Source organism: Urocitellus parryii, chromosome 11 (assembly GCF_045843805.1).
Source record: "Urocitellus parryii isolate mUroPar1 chromosome 11, mUroPar1.hap1, whole genome shotgun sequence".
NCBI lineage: Eukaryota > Metazoa > Chordata > Mammalia > Rodentia > Sciuridae > Urocitellus > Urocitellus parryii.
The window spans coordinates 18503758-18519528 of NC_135541.1; the positions used below are offsets into that span (position 1 = coordinate 18503758).

Sequence of the window (15771 nt, forward strand, 5' to 3'; positions counted from 1 at the left end):
CTGGCACAGGGACAGAGCCGTGAGTGAAGTGTGGGTGGCGCCACGGCCAGGTCCCTGTGAGTCAGGCTGCTGCACCCACGTGGCTCTTGAGTTTGTTAGTGTGGTTATTCTGCCTCCTTGAACTGCCTCTGAGGAGGGACTCCGGGTGTCTCTGGGCTTCTTGCAAGGCCTTTTACGTGCTCTCAGGGTGAAGGCAGCAGGAACACCAAAACTGCTCCCTTAAACAAGAGTGGCTTCGGGAAGTCCTGGAAGCTCCCACTCTGAGAGGCGAAGCCAGGAGAGGAGGCTGGGAGCTCAGGTGCGCTGGCAGCCCTGGGGGTCGGGGAGGGGCCTGAGGTCGGGAGTCTTTCCTGTGCGTCCCTGCAGGGGGCTGCTGTCCGTGCTGGGGGTGGGCGAGGCCCGATGCACCAGGAAACAGGACTCCATCCGGGGTGTGAGGACAGGGTGGGGGTGCCCAGGCCGTCCTCATCTCACTCACAGTATGCCCCCACGGACCCCCGGATACCAGAGGAGGCACCCCCACTCTTCTCCAGGGTGACTGGAGTGTCCTGTGAGTCCCTTAAGGACAGAGACTGTGTCTCAGACACCTACCGGGCACAGGACGCTCTGTAAGCATCTGATGACCGAATGAGCAGCGCGTGAGCAGATGGGCCTATCGGGTGCCCTTTAACTCTCCACGTCCCGCACCTGGACCCAAGGCCTGCTCTGCAGCTGACCCCTGCCGAGCACCACCCAGGCGCCCAGCTCAGCCTCATCTGGGAAAGGGGGCGCTCCAGCCTGTCCTGGTGGGGCTCCGGGTGGGTGAGATGAGACCACGGAAGTAAATCTGTCACTGAATAAGGCAGGACAGCACCAGCTGGGTTGTCATCACTATTACCACCCCTTTTGCTGTCCCACAACCGCCATCAGCCCTTCTTCCTGGTCCCCCCATAACCACACCATCTCTGCCCCGTTCAGTGCTTAGGTCGAATCACATTTAATTGTTCTTCATCAGGGATTAGGGACATCAGAAGAGATTCACAGCACTCCAAGTCAAGACAGGGTCAACTACAAAATCCAGGAATATATTAAGCTCTGGATCAGAAGAAAACGCACACACGACTCTCTGGCACTTCTTTCCGAAGGGCTCACTCATGCACACCCTCCCTCCCTCGGGCACACACACGGGCTCCCAAACATCGTCACACGCTCCTGACAAGCACACGGGGACATGCCCCTCCAGCCCCCAGCCAGCGGGATGCAGGGCTGGGAGGCCCGGAGCTGTCCCAGCACCCGGCCCCTCCCGGCGCCCTCACTAAAATGGCAAAGCTGGACGACACTGGGCTGCAGGGACACAGCAGGACCCTCTGAGCCAAGCTTGGGGTGGGGAGAGGGAGGCGCCAGGGTGAGGACAGCGACCTTAGACGACTCTGTTCTCCAGGACGGTCAGCCGCTTACTGACAGCTTCCAGTGCACCCCGAGTTAAGGAGAGGAGCAGCCTGGCCAGAGCAGGGGGCTGGCCCTGGCCCCACTTCCTGTTTCCCCAGGGAGGCCCCTCTTCCAGAGCTTTCTCTCACCCCTACACACGGGTCCTCCCTCTGTCAAAATGTATCCACTGATATCCACTGGTCCTGCTGATGATGCGCTTTCCAAAAGCACAGCCCCACTGTGCGCCCTGGGCTGTGCCCACATGGGTTCAGCCCTGCACGGTGCCCACCTCATCCTGGCTGAGTTGCTGGGGACCCACCCCCACCTCTGAGTGCGGACTGGCCTTCACATTGTCACCATGAGCCTGTGAAGCGGGGAGTCCACAGAGACCATGCTTTCGGGGGTTTGTCCTGGTCTCTTGTCTGGGTCCTGTCCCTAGAATCTGGCCTCTGCCTCAGTTTACCCTCTAGGAACCTCTGCAGCTGAAAGGCCTTGTGCCAAGGCAGGTACTAGCCTCTTTGACCAAATCCTCGACAGGCAGCCAGCCAAGAGGAGCCTGCCCCAACCACCCCCAGGGCCACTTCTCCCCCCTGCCCCACCACGCCCTGCCCCTCCTGCTGCTCTTGCCCCAGCCTCCCAGCAGCCCCCGGGGAAAGGATATGCTTCCTGGTCAGGGCCTGCAGCAGCCCCTCCACTTTGGCCTGGAATCTCACGATGGACTCACAGGCACAGGGGTCTTCCTCTGCAAGGGACAAGAAACAAGGGAAGAAAAGGGAGCCCTGTGGTAGTGCCCAAGGTGGGGACAGTCCTTGCTCAGGGCCTGCATCTGTAGTCTTGGGGGACCGAGGGGCCTGGGAGATCTGGAGGAGTGGCAGCACCACCGCCATGCTGGGAGCCAGAGGGCCATCCCTGGACAGCTTTCCAGCCCCTCAGAGCCTGCGAGGAGCTGCAGTTACAGCAGCTGGGCTGAGCGCCTGCTGTGTTCAGGACCCTGCTCCCAGCCTCCCCTGTGTGTGACTCCTCAGCCCACCCTCTGGGCTTCAAGGAATCCACCTGCCCATGGCCATCAGTGTCGGAGCCAGGTGCACAAGTCCCCTTGGCTCTGGAGCCCAAACTCGACCCGGATGTGCCACCCGGCAGGAGAGCCAGGGAGGACCAGGGGAAGAGCTGGGCTCCGTCATGGGTCCCAGGTTATTAATAGTTGTCCCCTCCCCGCTGGCCTTGGCTTTCCTGTCTATGAAATGGGGATTATACTCCTACCAAATGACGACCTGGAGAACAGCACGGTTCATGTAGTGAGCGTTCAGCACCCACATCCCATGGTGGTAAGAGCTGACCTGGCCAGCCCGCCTCCTGGTGCTGCCAACCATTGGCACCACCGGCCCGTGCCTCTCCCCTCCCCCACTCTGTTCCAGGATGGTTGCCTTTCCCACGGAGCCCCTGCCCCGCCTCCCTCCTCACTCACCCACACAGATCTTCTTCTGCAACTTCTTGCCGATCTGGTTGATGGTCTTGAAGTCAGCCGTGTAGAAGTAGTGCTCAGCCACAGGTTCCGAGGCGATTTCCCTCAGCTCGTCCTCCACGGCATTGCCCACTCCCACTGCAAACATCTTAAAGCCTGCCAGAGAAACAAGAAGAGAAAGGTTAGGGGTGGGGACCAGCAGCCATAGGGCTGAGCCTCCTGGGAAAGCCTGGGCAGCCAGCACCAGACACCTCCTAGTGGCAGCTTCTGGAATTGCAGGCACAGTGCCTGGGAGAAGAGCAGGAGGAAAGCAACCGGCCCTGGAGGTTTTTCCCACCCGTGGTTACTATTTCCCTCATTCAAAAGTGATAAAACTGAGGGTCGGGCTTGTTCCAAAGGGGGTTTGCCTTCCAAAATTTGGTGTGTTTGGGGGAATAAATGTTCAGTTGGAAAAGTTCCAAGTCTCACCTACAAAAGGACTTCAAGACAAATCACTGCTTCCCTAGGGCCTCAATTTGCCGTCAGTATGAAGAGAGGGCTGGACTAACAAATCCTTCCTCGCCCAAATGTACCTGGGTTCAGGACACTAATCCGAAGACAAGATAGACTACAGCTGAGCTGTGCCCATGCGCAACCCTGGCCATCAGTGGTGTCCAGGGCCCAGGAGGGCACCACCTACCGAGGTCCTTGGCCTTCTTGGCAGCATCGTTAATGTAGTCCTGGCTCCGGCCATCAGTGAAGACAATGCCCACCTTCTGGGCGCCGGGCCTGGCCCCGCTGGACACAGTGAAGGAGTTGTCGATAAGGTACTTGAGGGCAGCACCGGTCATGGTGCCCTTCTCCATGTAGGACATATTCCGCACGGCCGCCTTGATGTCCTTCTTGGTGTGGAAGCGGCCCAGCGGGAACTCCTGGCGCACAGAGCTCGAGTACTGCACCAGCCCCACCTGGGCCAGCCTGTCGGACACGTCCAGGGTGTCCACAATCTGGTTGATGAACTTCTTCACCAGCTCGAAGTTCTCTGGCCGCACGCTCTTGGAGCCATCAATGAGGAAGACCAGGTCAGTGGCCGAGCTGCCACTGCCTCCACTGCAGACTGGGGAGGGTGCAAAGCAATGAAGCCTGAAGCGAGGCCACCATCCCAGCCACCGGCTGGACACCCACCACACGCCAGCTCCGGGCTGGGGATCAGCCCCTTTATCCTCGGAACCCCCTCCACAAAGCCAGGGTTTCGGGCCCCTTTGTACAGCATTGGAAACAGCTGCTACATCCCACAGGTCGGCCGTAGTGGAACTGAGGTCTGAGCTCAAGATAAGTGACTCTTTCCACCACACTAAACCCACAGTGGAAAAAAAAAACGGGTCTCTCTGCAGACACCAAACACCTGTCTGCTTGGAAGGCCAGTCCAGAGGCAGAGTGGGGGAGGCCTGCATGGGTTTCCTGGGGAGAAGCCAAGGTTCCGCCCCTCCTCCCCACCACCCCCGCCCCGGGCGGGGCTTGTCCACCTGTCTACTGACCATTGCAGGTCTTGCCATCACTGTTCAGGGTGAAGCCCTCGTGGCAGGCGCAGGTGTAGGAGCCCGGGGAACTGAGGCACACCTGTTCACAGTCATGGTCCCCTGTGGCACACAGGTCTGACACCACTGGGGGGACAAGGAGAGACTCAGATCTCACAATCACAAGGCCTCGGACATCTCAGCACAAGGCTCCTTCCAGATCAGGAAAGAACGGGGCCCCTCACACACAGGGAAATGGACACCTCAACTAGGGTGTGTGATGGTCCAGGCCCCAGACCCTCAGCCCAGAGCTGGAATCACCGCACCAGGGCCAAGATCTGTGAAGAGGGTCCTAATGTTGATGATCAAAATGAAAGTCCCTCTAAGAGGGGACAGGCCACAGGAGCAGGGCCTGCACTCTGTTTTGTTTGGTGCTGTGTCCTGAGTGACTAGAAAGCCACACGGTAAAGAACACAGCGCATGAAACTCACTCCATAAAGCTGCTACACGCCACGTGTTGCGCTCCACACCTTGCACCACCTCACCGAATCCTCACACGGAAGGACGCACTTTCCTTGGACCCGATTCACAGATGGGAACAGTCTTGGCCCCGCCCCTGCCCCACCCCAGACCCCGCCCTTTTGGGCTGGTCGCATCCCTAAGAAACCCCCCCACACAGACCCTTCTGCCCCCTCACCCTTCCCAGGTACCTCGAACCCTCCTGTGTCATAGAAACTTTTGTCGCCCAAAACCCATGACGAGAAACACTCTTGCTGGGTTCAGGCACTTGCTTGGTCCCCGCGGGGACTGACTTGTGAAAGGGCTCCTGGCATCCTCCCGTCTCTGCACTCCTCGAATGCAGGACGGGGACCGGCCCAGAATCAAGCCCTCCCTAGTAACTCCCCTGACCTGAGTCCTATCTAGGCTCCACCCCAACTCTCGCAGGCCCCGCCCTCCGGCCTGGGCCCACCCCGCGCTTGGCCTCAGCCCCGCCCCCAGCCCCGCCCACCCCAGCCTGGCCCCCTGCGTACGGCAGAAGGCCTCCTGGAACTTCTTGGACAGCTTCTCGATGACGCTGTAGCTCTCCACGTAGTCCACGTGCTCGTCCTGCGGCTCGCTGGCCATCTGCCGCAGTGTGGCCTTGTCCACGCGGCCCACGCCAATGGCGAACAGCTCGATGCCGCTGGCCCGGGCCCTCGCAGACACGTCGCGCACGCTGTCCTGGGGCCGCCCGTCCGTCACCACGATGACCACCTGGGACACGTGGGGGCATGTGAGGACCAGCCCTCCCTCCCCTGGCTTGGCTCTCCAGGAAGCCGTGGGGATTAACAGAAGAGGAGTTGGAGGCCAGAGAGGCAAAGCGACTGGCCCAGAGTCACACAGCTTGTCGGTGCAGGGGCTCCTTCTCCCGCCTGGGTTTGGTCTGGGAAAGAGAAGCTGGCTGGCCGGAGGGGAGGCAGGCTCCTCTGACTGCAGGAGACGTGGCTCAAGTGTCCAGGCTTCTCTGTGGGACAGGGTAGGGCCATGTCTCTCTCATCAAAGTGGAGCTTCTGCGGACTGTCCCCCTCAGGGGGCTGTGGAGACCCCAGGCTGCTGAGAGCCATACCCGAGTGGGCGCGGCCTGGGTTGTGCCCCCCCCCCGCCCTCCATGAGGGCCTGGTAACTAGAGTCTCAGTGTGGAAGGAATCTCCAGGCCATTCCCAGCGGCTCCCTTTGGGGGCCAAGCGAGCGCACTCAGCACGGTGCGGTCCTGCACTGTGGCCACCGGAGGGCAGCCGAGGCTAACAAATGGGGTTGCTGCCTCCAGTCTGTGGAGTGGACCCCTGAGATCCGGGAGGGAGCCCCACCGCAGCCACCCAAGGAACCAATACCCAGAAGGAAGTGGTGCCCCTGTCTTCCCCATTCCCAGGAGTGTCCATGGTCCTCCCACAGGGGAAAAGGACCCAGGCTTCCCCAAGGTTCCTGGGTTCTGCACCCTGAAGAGGGTGGTGCTGAGCCGGCTGGAGCTCCGCGGGGTCGGGTCCCCACCCCCACCCCCACCCCGCACCTGGCCCTGGCCAACCTCGCCTCAGTACCCTGGGGAGTCCGGCAGGGTGAGAATTGCTGCCCCACGGGGGTGGCAGGGCTCCTGCCTCTGAGCTGCAGCTGTGCTCAGAGCTGCCCTCTGCCTTGGGTCCCTGCCTGCCCCAGGTCACTGCTCTGACCTGGGGAAAACAGTCAACTCTGGAGCTGTGCCTGCCACAGGGTGTCACCACCAACAGCCTCACCACCTCTCCATTAGGACCACCTGGGGCCACGGCATCCTCAGCCGAGACATTCAGCCACAGCTACAGCACCTCCTTAGAGCTTGTGAGTGGCCCCACAAAATGAGACCAACAGGCGGCCGCTGTGTCGTTTCTCCAAGGCGGGTGGTGGCTGGGGCTGGGCTGCCACAGCTCGGGAGCAGGCGAGCTGCTGTAGCGCTCATGTCTCGGCTGCCTTCTGTGAGATGGGGATCCCACCTCCCGCAGGGCTGTGGATCAGACCTGTGCTGAGGTGTGAAAGCCCTGGGCATGTGATCAGTGATCAAGCCAAGGAGGGCTGCAAATGGAGAAGTGCAGGGGCCTGTGGGGTCATCATCAGGGGAAAGAACACCTGGCCCAACCCTGCAGGCCCAGTGCTGAGCCCTGAAATAATGACAGTTGGGTACAAAGCCTTGAACCGCTCAGCACCTCCTGGGGCCCTCGCTGATGGCAACGTGGGGTGCGTTCCCCCTTCTGAGCCCCTGCCCTCAAAGGATTATCAAATAAAAGTTAGTTGATGTGATGGGGCTGGTTGGGTGCCAGGCGTCTCCTGAGCATCTTATGCCTGTGGCCTTGGTCCTTAGGGCAGCATCGTGACCCCCATTTCACAAGTGAGGAAACTGAGGCCCCGTGAGAGGAAGTACCCAGCTCAGGGGGGTGCAGATGGCACCAGGGAGTGGGCTGGCACCCATGCAGGAGGTGGCAGAGTCCACGCCTTCCCTGTGTGCACCTGGCTTGTCTCTGCCTGCAAGGAGCTTGGCTGCCTGGGGTCAAGGTCACGGGAACTGAACCGATCCCATGCTCACCAGGTTGCAAGCTGCTGGGCAGGGAAGGCCGGGGAGTGGTGGGTCCCCACCCCAGCTCTGTCGCTCAGCTGGAGACCTCTGCCAAATGATTTCCCCCGTCCCTCAGTTCCCCCCACTGTGAGGGGACCCCCTCAAAGGAATGTCATGTGGGTGAAAGTGGAAGCCCTTAGCCCAGAGGAGAAGGCTGGGGACCTCAGTTCCAGGCCATCCTTGTGCCAGAGACAGCGAGAGCCCCTGCGCGCACCTTGCTGATGTCGGGGGACCTGGAGCGACCGCCCTCCGCTTCGCTGAAGGCCTTGGTGATGGCGAACTGGAGGGCCAGGCCGGTCATGGTGCCTGTGGACAGCGGCTGGATGCGGCGCACCGCCTGCAGCAGCGCGGCCTTGGAGCTGTGGGCCCGCAGCGGGAACTCCTGCTTGACGGCGCTGGCGTAGTTGACCACGCCCACCCGGGTGGCATTGGGCCCCACATCCAGCGACTCGATGACCTGGGACAGGAACACCTTCACCTTCTCAAACTCCACGGGCCTCACGCTGCGGGAGCTGTCCACCACGAACACCAGGTCCGCGGGCCGCGTCCGACAGAGGTGCCCTGGGAGGGGATGGAGAAGGCAGAGGGCGCAGGTCAGAGGCCCAGCAGAGGGCATCAGAGCTGCCAGAGTCCAGACCCGAGGCCTCGGGTTGGCAGGTCCTGTTGTCACTCCGTGTGTGGACGCTCTGGCATGTGGCGTGCAAAGGCCACCTCTGAGCCCGAAGGAAGGTCGGAGGAGCCATCCAGCCTCGGGCAGCCCACTCCGTCTCCTACCCCATTCCCTACCCGGGCAGGGAGCTGACCACCTTCCTGACAGGAGCCTCCAAAGAGGAGCCCGGGCAGCGGGAATCCAGCCTGCGCAGCCGTCACCTGAGTGCTCACAGCCTTTGGAACGCTCCTTTTCAGCCCTGGCTGGTGGCCAAAAGCAGGAGCAGCCCCTCCTCAACCCTGGGCAGGGGGCGCTGAGGGTGGGCCCCGCCTTGAGGGCCAACAGGGTCCCGGCACCTGAGCATCAAAGCAAGGGGGCACCGCAGACCCGGCTCCCCTCCCCGGGTGACCTGCTGGCTCAGGGCTCCAGGGCCAGGGAAGGGAGCAGGCATTCCTGGTGGCCGCCTTGGCAGCCTGACCAGCCGGGGCCATGTGGAGTGAGGCGCGCCTGGCTTAGGTCCCCGCTCAGCCACTCCGTGGCCCTGAGCAGGTGGCAGCGCCTCCCTGAGCCTCAGTCCTCATCTGCCCAGGGGGAGAATCAGGTCAGCGCACACCGCCTCGGGGCCTGCAGTCAGGCCAGCTGGTGAGAGCACTCTCCCTCCCCGTCTGCAGAACGCCCGGGTTCCAGATGGGGGTGCAGAATCAAGAAGGGGGGAAGCTGGGTGGGGCAGTGCCAACCCCCAACCATGGGGCCCTGGACTGGGAGCCTGGCCTCAGAGGTCCCTGAGACCTTAGAGACCCCCAGCATTGGGCTCCCTGCTCCCCGCTGGCTAAGGCTGCGCATGGGCAAATGGAGGTCCAGAGAGGGAGAGCGAGTGGGCCAGACCACACAGCAGCTGCTCAGCCCCGTGGCTCTGGGGCTGCCTCCCGTGGTCTCAGGAAGGTCCTCCCCTCCCAGCCTCAGTCTCCCCATCTTTACAGGGGACCTACACATTCTAGGACGCGGGGCCCAGAGCTGAAACTCACAGGGGCGTGGTCCCGTGGGAGCCCAGTGGGGTGGGGCTGGGAGAAGGGGAAGGGGCTCTTGGTCCCCCAGATCTGTATTCATCAAAGAGCCCGAGCCCCGCCCTGGGCCTGGCGCAGCTCCAGACGTCCGCGGGCCCTGGGAGCCGGGGGCCCTGCAGCACAGTCCCTGACGGCCAGCCTGCCCTGACCTCGTCAGCATCCCCACCTCGTGCCACTCCTGGCTCTCTGCCCCTCCCCATCCTGGGTCCCATTAGCCTCTGCCATCTCGCCACCAGCCCCGGGCTGTCCCCCAGGGCCCCTGGCCATGTCCCCATCCCGTGTCCCCCTCACCTCTGGACTGGGGGGTGAGGCCGAGGTTCCGTGGAGGCTGGAGCAGCAGCAGCAGGCCGCAGAGCACGAGGCTGGTGCCAGAGACTACCCTCATGGTTGTGGCAGCAGGGACAGCGGCCGGCACAGTGGTGGGGGCCAGTGGGTCCCCGTCTTATCAACCCCGCTGCCCGCCCAGCCTTCCGGCCTGGCGGACCCCACTGAGGTGGGGACAGCAGCCCCAGCCCCCAAGTCCCCGGGGCGGGGCAGTGCTGAATGGAGGTGTGTGTGCCGGAGGAGGAGGCCTGGCCCGCGCCCCAGCCACAAGGGCTCCTTTGCCTGCAGAAGCAACCGGAGCCGCAGCTGGAATTCAGGAAATCCCAGGTGGGCGGGGGTGGCCCTGAAGGGGCTGGGCGTGATGGCTTGAAGCTGCCACCCAGGGACCCTGGCCTCACCCCAGTCCTGCCCTGCTCCTCCTTCCCACAGCCAAACCCTTCTGCACCCGCAACTCCGAACCCAATTTCCTCCTTAAGCACTTTCCCTCCTGCAGCCTCGCTGTCCCTGCCTGTCCCAGCTGTCCCTGGATTCTCCTTAAGACATAGCTGGCTTTGCACATGCCAGGCACGTTCTGTCCCCTGACTCTGCCTGGCATGGTCTTTCAAGATCAGAATAGCAACCAGCAGGTACCTGTGCTCTTAGCATGTGTAAGACAGTAGGGGAGAGACCCAGAGCCGCTGTGTGAGCACAGACAAGTTCCTTCACCTCTCTGTGCCACACATTCCTCATCTGGAAGCTAGGGGGATATTGTGCCCACCTCCCAGGGTTAATTGGAGGGGAAGAGTTGCAGGAGCTGTCCCCGGGTTCCACGCCTGTGCTCTCCGCCGCAGGTGAAGCTTGGTGGCCTCTCCCCTGAGCCCACTCCCTGTGCCTCCTGCCCTGTCCCCAGAGCTGGTGAGTATCCGAGAATTCACCTCTGTCCAGGCACAGCTGGGGGAGGAGGAGATCAAGCCTCCTGCTGTTTGGGGTGTGGTCTGAGCATCCCCAAAGGTTCATGAGGCACTCCATCTCGTCCAGCTGTGGAGTTTTGAGGTTGGGCCTTGGGTGGTGATGGGGATTAGACATGGTCATCAGGTGGAGCCCCCAGTTGATCCTATGGCTGTGTAAGAGGAGGGAGACGGGACCAGGCACACACACCATTCTCACCGTGTGATGTCTTGCACGGCTGTGGGACACAGCTAGCAAGTCCTTTGACAGACATGGCCCCCTCAATATCTAGAACTATGAGTTCAATAAACCTTTTTTCTTTATAAAGTAACTTAGCCTCAGACATTTCATGGTAGTATCAAAAAATGAGCTAATGCACAGATTGTAAATACAGGGACATACCCAGGAATGGTCCCTTGTCTTGCATCCAGATCCTCTAGTTGATGGGATGGAGCAGAAAGAACACGTGCATGGCCACCTGGAAGACCCAGTTCAAAGCCCCTTCTGCCAACTGGCTGTGTGACCTGGAGCTGGCAACACCCTCTCTGAGCCTCAGCTTGTCATCGTGCAGTGGGAACAGGACCAGGAGAGGAAGCAACGAGAGGACAGGAGTTGGAGACAGGGTCAAGGGCTGCCCTCTTTCCAGGGAACAGAACCGAGACCCTGGGGACCTGAGCACTCACTCTGAAAGTTGTTCCTCAGCAAAGGGAAAAGCAGATAGTGGTTGGAAAATGACTGCCGGGTGCAGCCAGTGGCTCTCACAACCCTTAGCAGTGACAGTGACCGTCTGTCCACACTTGTCACTCACGCTGTCCCTCCGTCTCCTTTGTTTCCCCAACAAACCTGTGAGGTCCACACACAGGGCAGAGTCTGTGAGCCTGTTTGTCAGATAGGGAAACTGAGGTGCAGAGAAGTCTGCTGGGTAGCCGAAGCCGCCCAGCCAGTTTGGGAGCGGTCCCAGCTGACAGCCCAGGTGGCTCCCCTTTGGGCCCATGTTAGAGGAAACAGATGTTGGAAGCTTTCCCTGCCCTTTCCTGCTCCCCAACCTGAAAGCCAGCAGCGCCCACTGCGGCCCTTCCCCTCTCCAAGTTGACATTGACCTCTTCTGTTCTCCAGAAGGGCTGCAGGAGCTCCAGAGATCACCGTAGGGTGTGTATCCCTTTCCCAGATTGAGTTGCAAGCGTGTCACCTGCCTCCCCAGGGCTCTTTCCTGCCTCGCTCCCCACTGCATCCCTGGGACCCAGCCTGGCGCTGCCTTGGGGAACCTCATTAAATGAAGGCAGAAGGAAATCATGATGAACACCCCGTTGCCCTGTCGGCCATCAAGGGTCACATCAGGGTCAGCCATGGTGACCCCTGGCAAAGGAGGCACCGCGATGTCCCGGGGCCAGGCCGAAGACGGGCGAGGGGCACGTGAGCCCGAGTCTCCTGGCCAAAGGCCCCCTCCCAACGAAGGGCCGCGTCCCGGTGCAGGCTGAGCCGGCGGGCGGCAGCTGGCGCATGAAGTCGCTCTTTCAGCAGAGCTCTGAATGGCAGTTCTGTGAGCTCCCGGAGGAACACAGGCCCCTCTCTGTCGCTTCTCCGCTCATTAGCAGAGCCACAGAAATATGCAGCAGGTAGGCTTGCAGGGACAGCCGGGTTCAAGGGAGGCGGGCGGGGAGGGTGGACCTGGACGCTGAGCGTGGACATTGAGGAAAGAAAGTCAATATTTGTGTTTGTGAAACTGAAATATTTCCCCAGGACTCAAAACCGGGAACAGTGTGTCCGCTATGGGCCAGAGGCACGGAGGGGCCTGCTGGAGCCCCCCTCCCGGGGTCTCAAGGCCCTCGGTGTGTGCACAAGAGCGTTTGCAGCCCCCCCCCCCAGAGGCCGGGGCAGTGTGGCCCGGTGGGTAGTGCGCAGGACTCCCCAGCCAGGCTCCCGCTGCTCCAGGCTCGGCTCTCGACCCACAGAGCGAGCCGAGTCATCTCACACCATGTGACAAACGATGGCACCTCCCGTGGCAGCTCCCCTTCGCCGTCACCCACCGTCCGCACTGGCCCACGTGGACCTTTACTGTCCCGGCTGTTCCGTCCTTCAGCGGCTCTGAGCCAGCCCGTCTTGTTGCTGTTGTTGTTAACTTTCCTCTGAGGAGTAATGACCCTGAAATTGCTGGTCGAGGTGCAGCTCAGATGTTGACTCCAAAACACATTTCAATAAGTTCCAGTTAATTCAGTTTAACATTTTGTCCACAAATCTCCAAAGTCACCCTGTGTTCTGCAAGCCACACCTGGAGGGAGCCCGAGAGGGGGGAAAGGCTTTGGAACCAGACAGAGCTGGATTGGCTCCCCTGTTCTGTCACATACCAGCTCTGGTGACTTCAGGTAAACCCCTCCCTTTCCTGCTCTTCTGTTTCATGCCTGTGAAGTTGGGGTCCCTGTACCAATGTCGCAGGCCAAGAGAAAGCAATGCCCCTACTGTCGCAGCAGTGTTCTCGGTCCTTACGAGGCCTTCCTGTATCAGGAGAGGCCATGCCGCAGTAACAAACAAGTCCCTGGAGGCTTTTTTCTGAAGGTAAAGTCCTGCAGGCAGCAGAGGTCTCCCTGCAGGGGGCCTCTCCAAAGTAGCCTCCATCTGCCTGTCCCACCATTTCAAGTCCCCTGTCTCCAGCCCCATGGATGACAGAGAGCAGTGTCCCCTAACCACCTCAGACAAGGAGCACAGATCACCTGACTCTCCCAGATGCCCTGGGGCAGGAGCACTGACAGCCTCTGTCACCGGCCCAGGTGAGAAGTCACCTGTTCCCCCTCCAGATGGCTTTCACACTGAGGTCCAGCATGCACCTGTAGTCCTGCATCCTTGGGATCCCAGGAGTTCAAGGCCAGCCTGGCGGAGAGCAAGGAGTTAGCCGTGCTCCTCAGGCTCCTCTTGATCCCTTTCTCAGGCCACTGCAGTCCCTGTGCCCACCTCCCTGCACCCCTCCTCCTGTGCTCCAGGAGGGCCGCGCTCTGCAGCCTCTCGGCACGGTCCTTCCTCGACGGACGTGTCCCCGTCAAACCTTCCTTAGGGGGACTCAAAGTCCCGCGCCCTGGCAAATTGCCAGCGTCTGTGCACAATAGACGGTGACTCAGGGAGATGCCGCACCTCAACCTCAGACTCCGAAGGACCAGAAAGGCCACTTAGTGCATTGGAGCCAGCCGCACATCCTGCTTCCCTGGGGCGAGTGGCAGATTCCCGCCTGGTGTTAGGCACCTTCTTGGGCCCCAGGACAACCCGCAGGCCTGGGGCGGCTGGGGAGCTTCCCCCGGGAATGGTGTCCTCATGCTCAGGAGACCTGGGTTAGCCCTGGCAGCGGTAGCTGACAGCTGGGCGCCCCGTCCCAGCAGCCCACCTCTGGGGTCAGCACACCAACAGCCACAGCGGGCACTTCCCATGAGCACAGGAAGCAAGGTGGCTGGGGTCCCATGTCCCCAAGGGCGACCCTCAACCAACAGGAATAGGAGCTGTGCATCCCCCGAGCCTCCCACGTCCCTCCAAACAACTCTGACACTGCACTTGGGGGGTCCTCGGAGAGCCTGGGGGGGGTGCGCCTCCCCTGCCCACGAGGGACCTGCTGATGAGCAGCAAATATCACACCCAAGTCCCCGTCTCAGGGCTGCTAGGTCGAGGCTTGCTCCACCTCCTGAGTCCAGGGCAAGGACAGGTTGGGGGCCCCCTGTTGGTGGGGCAGGTGGGGAAGAGGGGACCGTGCAGGACCCCGAGGCTGAGCAGAATCCCCTCATGGTGTCTTTGCACGGTACCCTCCGCTCTGGGCCTCCTTTGTCCCCTTGCACTGTTGACAGCTTCGTGAAGGTTTTCCAGAAGAAAAACAAGCCCCAGGCTCCTCTCCACAGCCAGCTGCTCTCGCTGTGTCTGCAGATCTGTTGTCCACCCAGGGTGTGGCCCCTCTTGCCCCGGGACCTCGAAGGAGCACACCCCTGGTGTACCATGTTCAGTGACCTGACGCTCACGTCCCACCCGGAGCCAATTCTTCCCTCCTGAGAAGCACCTCCTCTCCTGGCCGACACCTGGACTTCCTTTTCCAATGTACCTAACTGTTAGCCCAGGGGACCTGCACCCAGCCCCCAAATAGAGCTTCTGACCCCTGAGAAGAGCCCGTGCAGACCTGCAAACAATGGCCGCTTCACCCTTCAGTTTTAAAACTCTTGCTCTACGCCAACCAAAGCAGCAACCATCAGGGTTGTTGCTGCCACTTGAAGTTTAAGGAGGGAGAAAAAAATTTTCCTCCCAACTGGGAAAAGGTGGGATGTTCATTTTATGTTGTGGTAACAAATGGCCACACAGCATCTCAAAACAGCACCAATGTACTCCCTTCGTCCCTGTGGGCCACAAGGGCATCCTGTGGTCACAAAGCCAGGCACTCTGGGTGGTGGCTCACAGAGCTGGACTCAGGTGTCAGTTGGTCAGGGTCAGGGTCACGAGGGGATTGCAGAATTCAGTTCCTTGCAAGTTGTAGCATTCAGCCCCCCTCCCCTCACCACCACCCCATCTCTTACTGGCTGCAGACTAAGGGCTGCAAGGAATGAGGCTCCTTGTGAGGTGACCCCTCCTGGCCCCTCTCATGCTCTGTATCTCCCCCCCCCCCATTCAGGAAAAGCCGGGTCCATTTGGAGGGAATCACCTGATTTGGTCAGGCCCACCCAGACTAATCCCCCTCTCAAAGTCAACCGTGCCACGTTGTGTAATGTAAGCATAAGAGCAATGTCTCGTCACCCACACTCAAGGGGAGAGGGTCATTTCAGGGTATGGGCCATCAGGGGCCCCCAGAATTCCTTCTGCCTCATCCTACGTGTGGATACTGGATTAGAGGGTGGGCGGCGAGGACAAGGAAACGGCGTCTTTCGGTTTGGGCAGAGCTGCTGCAGTGGAGAGGGCACATCAGAGACAGCCGGAGGTCACTCTTGCCTCTGTCCCACGGCTTTGGAGTCGCCTTCCCTGGGGAGCCATCTCAGCCATGCAGAATGCTGGGGACCCTCAGAGTCCGCAGCCTGGGAGCAGGGCTGACCCAGCAGGCGACTGTGGGCCCCTGGGAAACGCTGTCCTGTCAACGCTGTCCCCCTGAGGCCTCCAAGTCCACAGCCCCGTCCTCGCCACTGTCCCACCTGAGGGGCTCTGGACGCTTGGCTTTCCCCCACCTCAGGCTGGAATGAAGTCATCGCCTGGGTCTTGAGTGATCGCAGGTGACCGTGGAGCTCCCAGACTGGGTCCCCCGACCTGAGCCAGACCCTGGCCTCTGTCTGGGCTGTGTCCCTGCCCGTCGGGACACTTAGTGGCTAATGAGGGAA

At 61.0% G+C, this 15771-nt stretch overlaps 1 protein-coding gene across 1 annotated transcript; it reads right to left on the reverse strand.

The window, feature by feature from the left end:
- Positions 1-1399: 1399 nt before the first annotated feature.
- Matn1 (matrilin 1) lies at positions 1400-9581 on the reverse strand. The gene is made up of 8 exons (XM_026391757.2): positions 9488-9581; positions 7698-8044; positions 5397-5619; positions 4387-4512; positions 3549-3965; positions 2873-3025; positions 2069-2149; positions 1400-1449 (listed from the first exon to the last, which is right to left on the reverse strand). The coding sequence occupies exons 1-8, from the start codon at positions 9579-9581 to the stop codon at positions 1400-1402; spliced, it is 1491 nt and encodes a 496-aa protein (XP_026247542.1).
- Positions 9582-15771: the final 6190 nt, after the last annotated feature.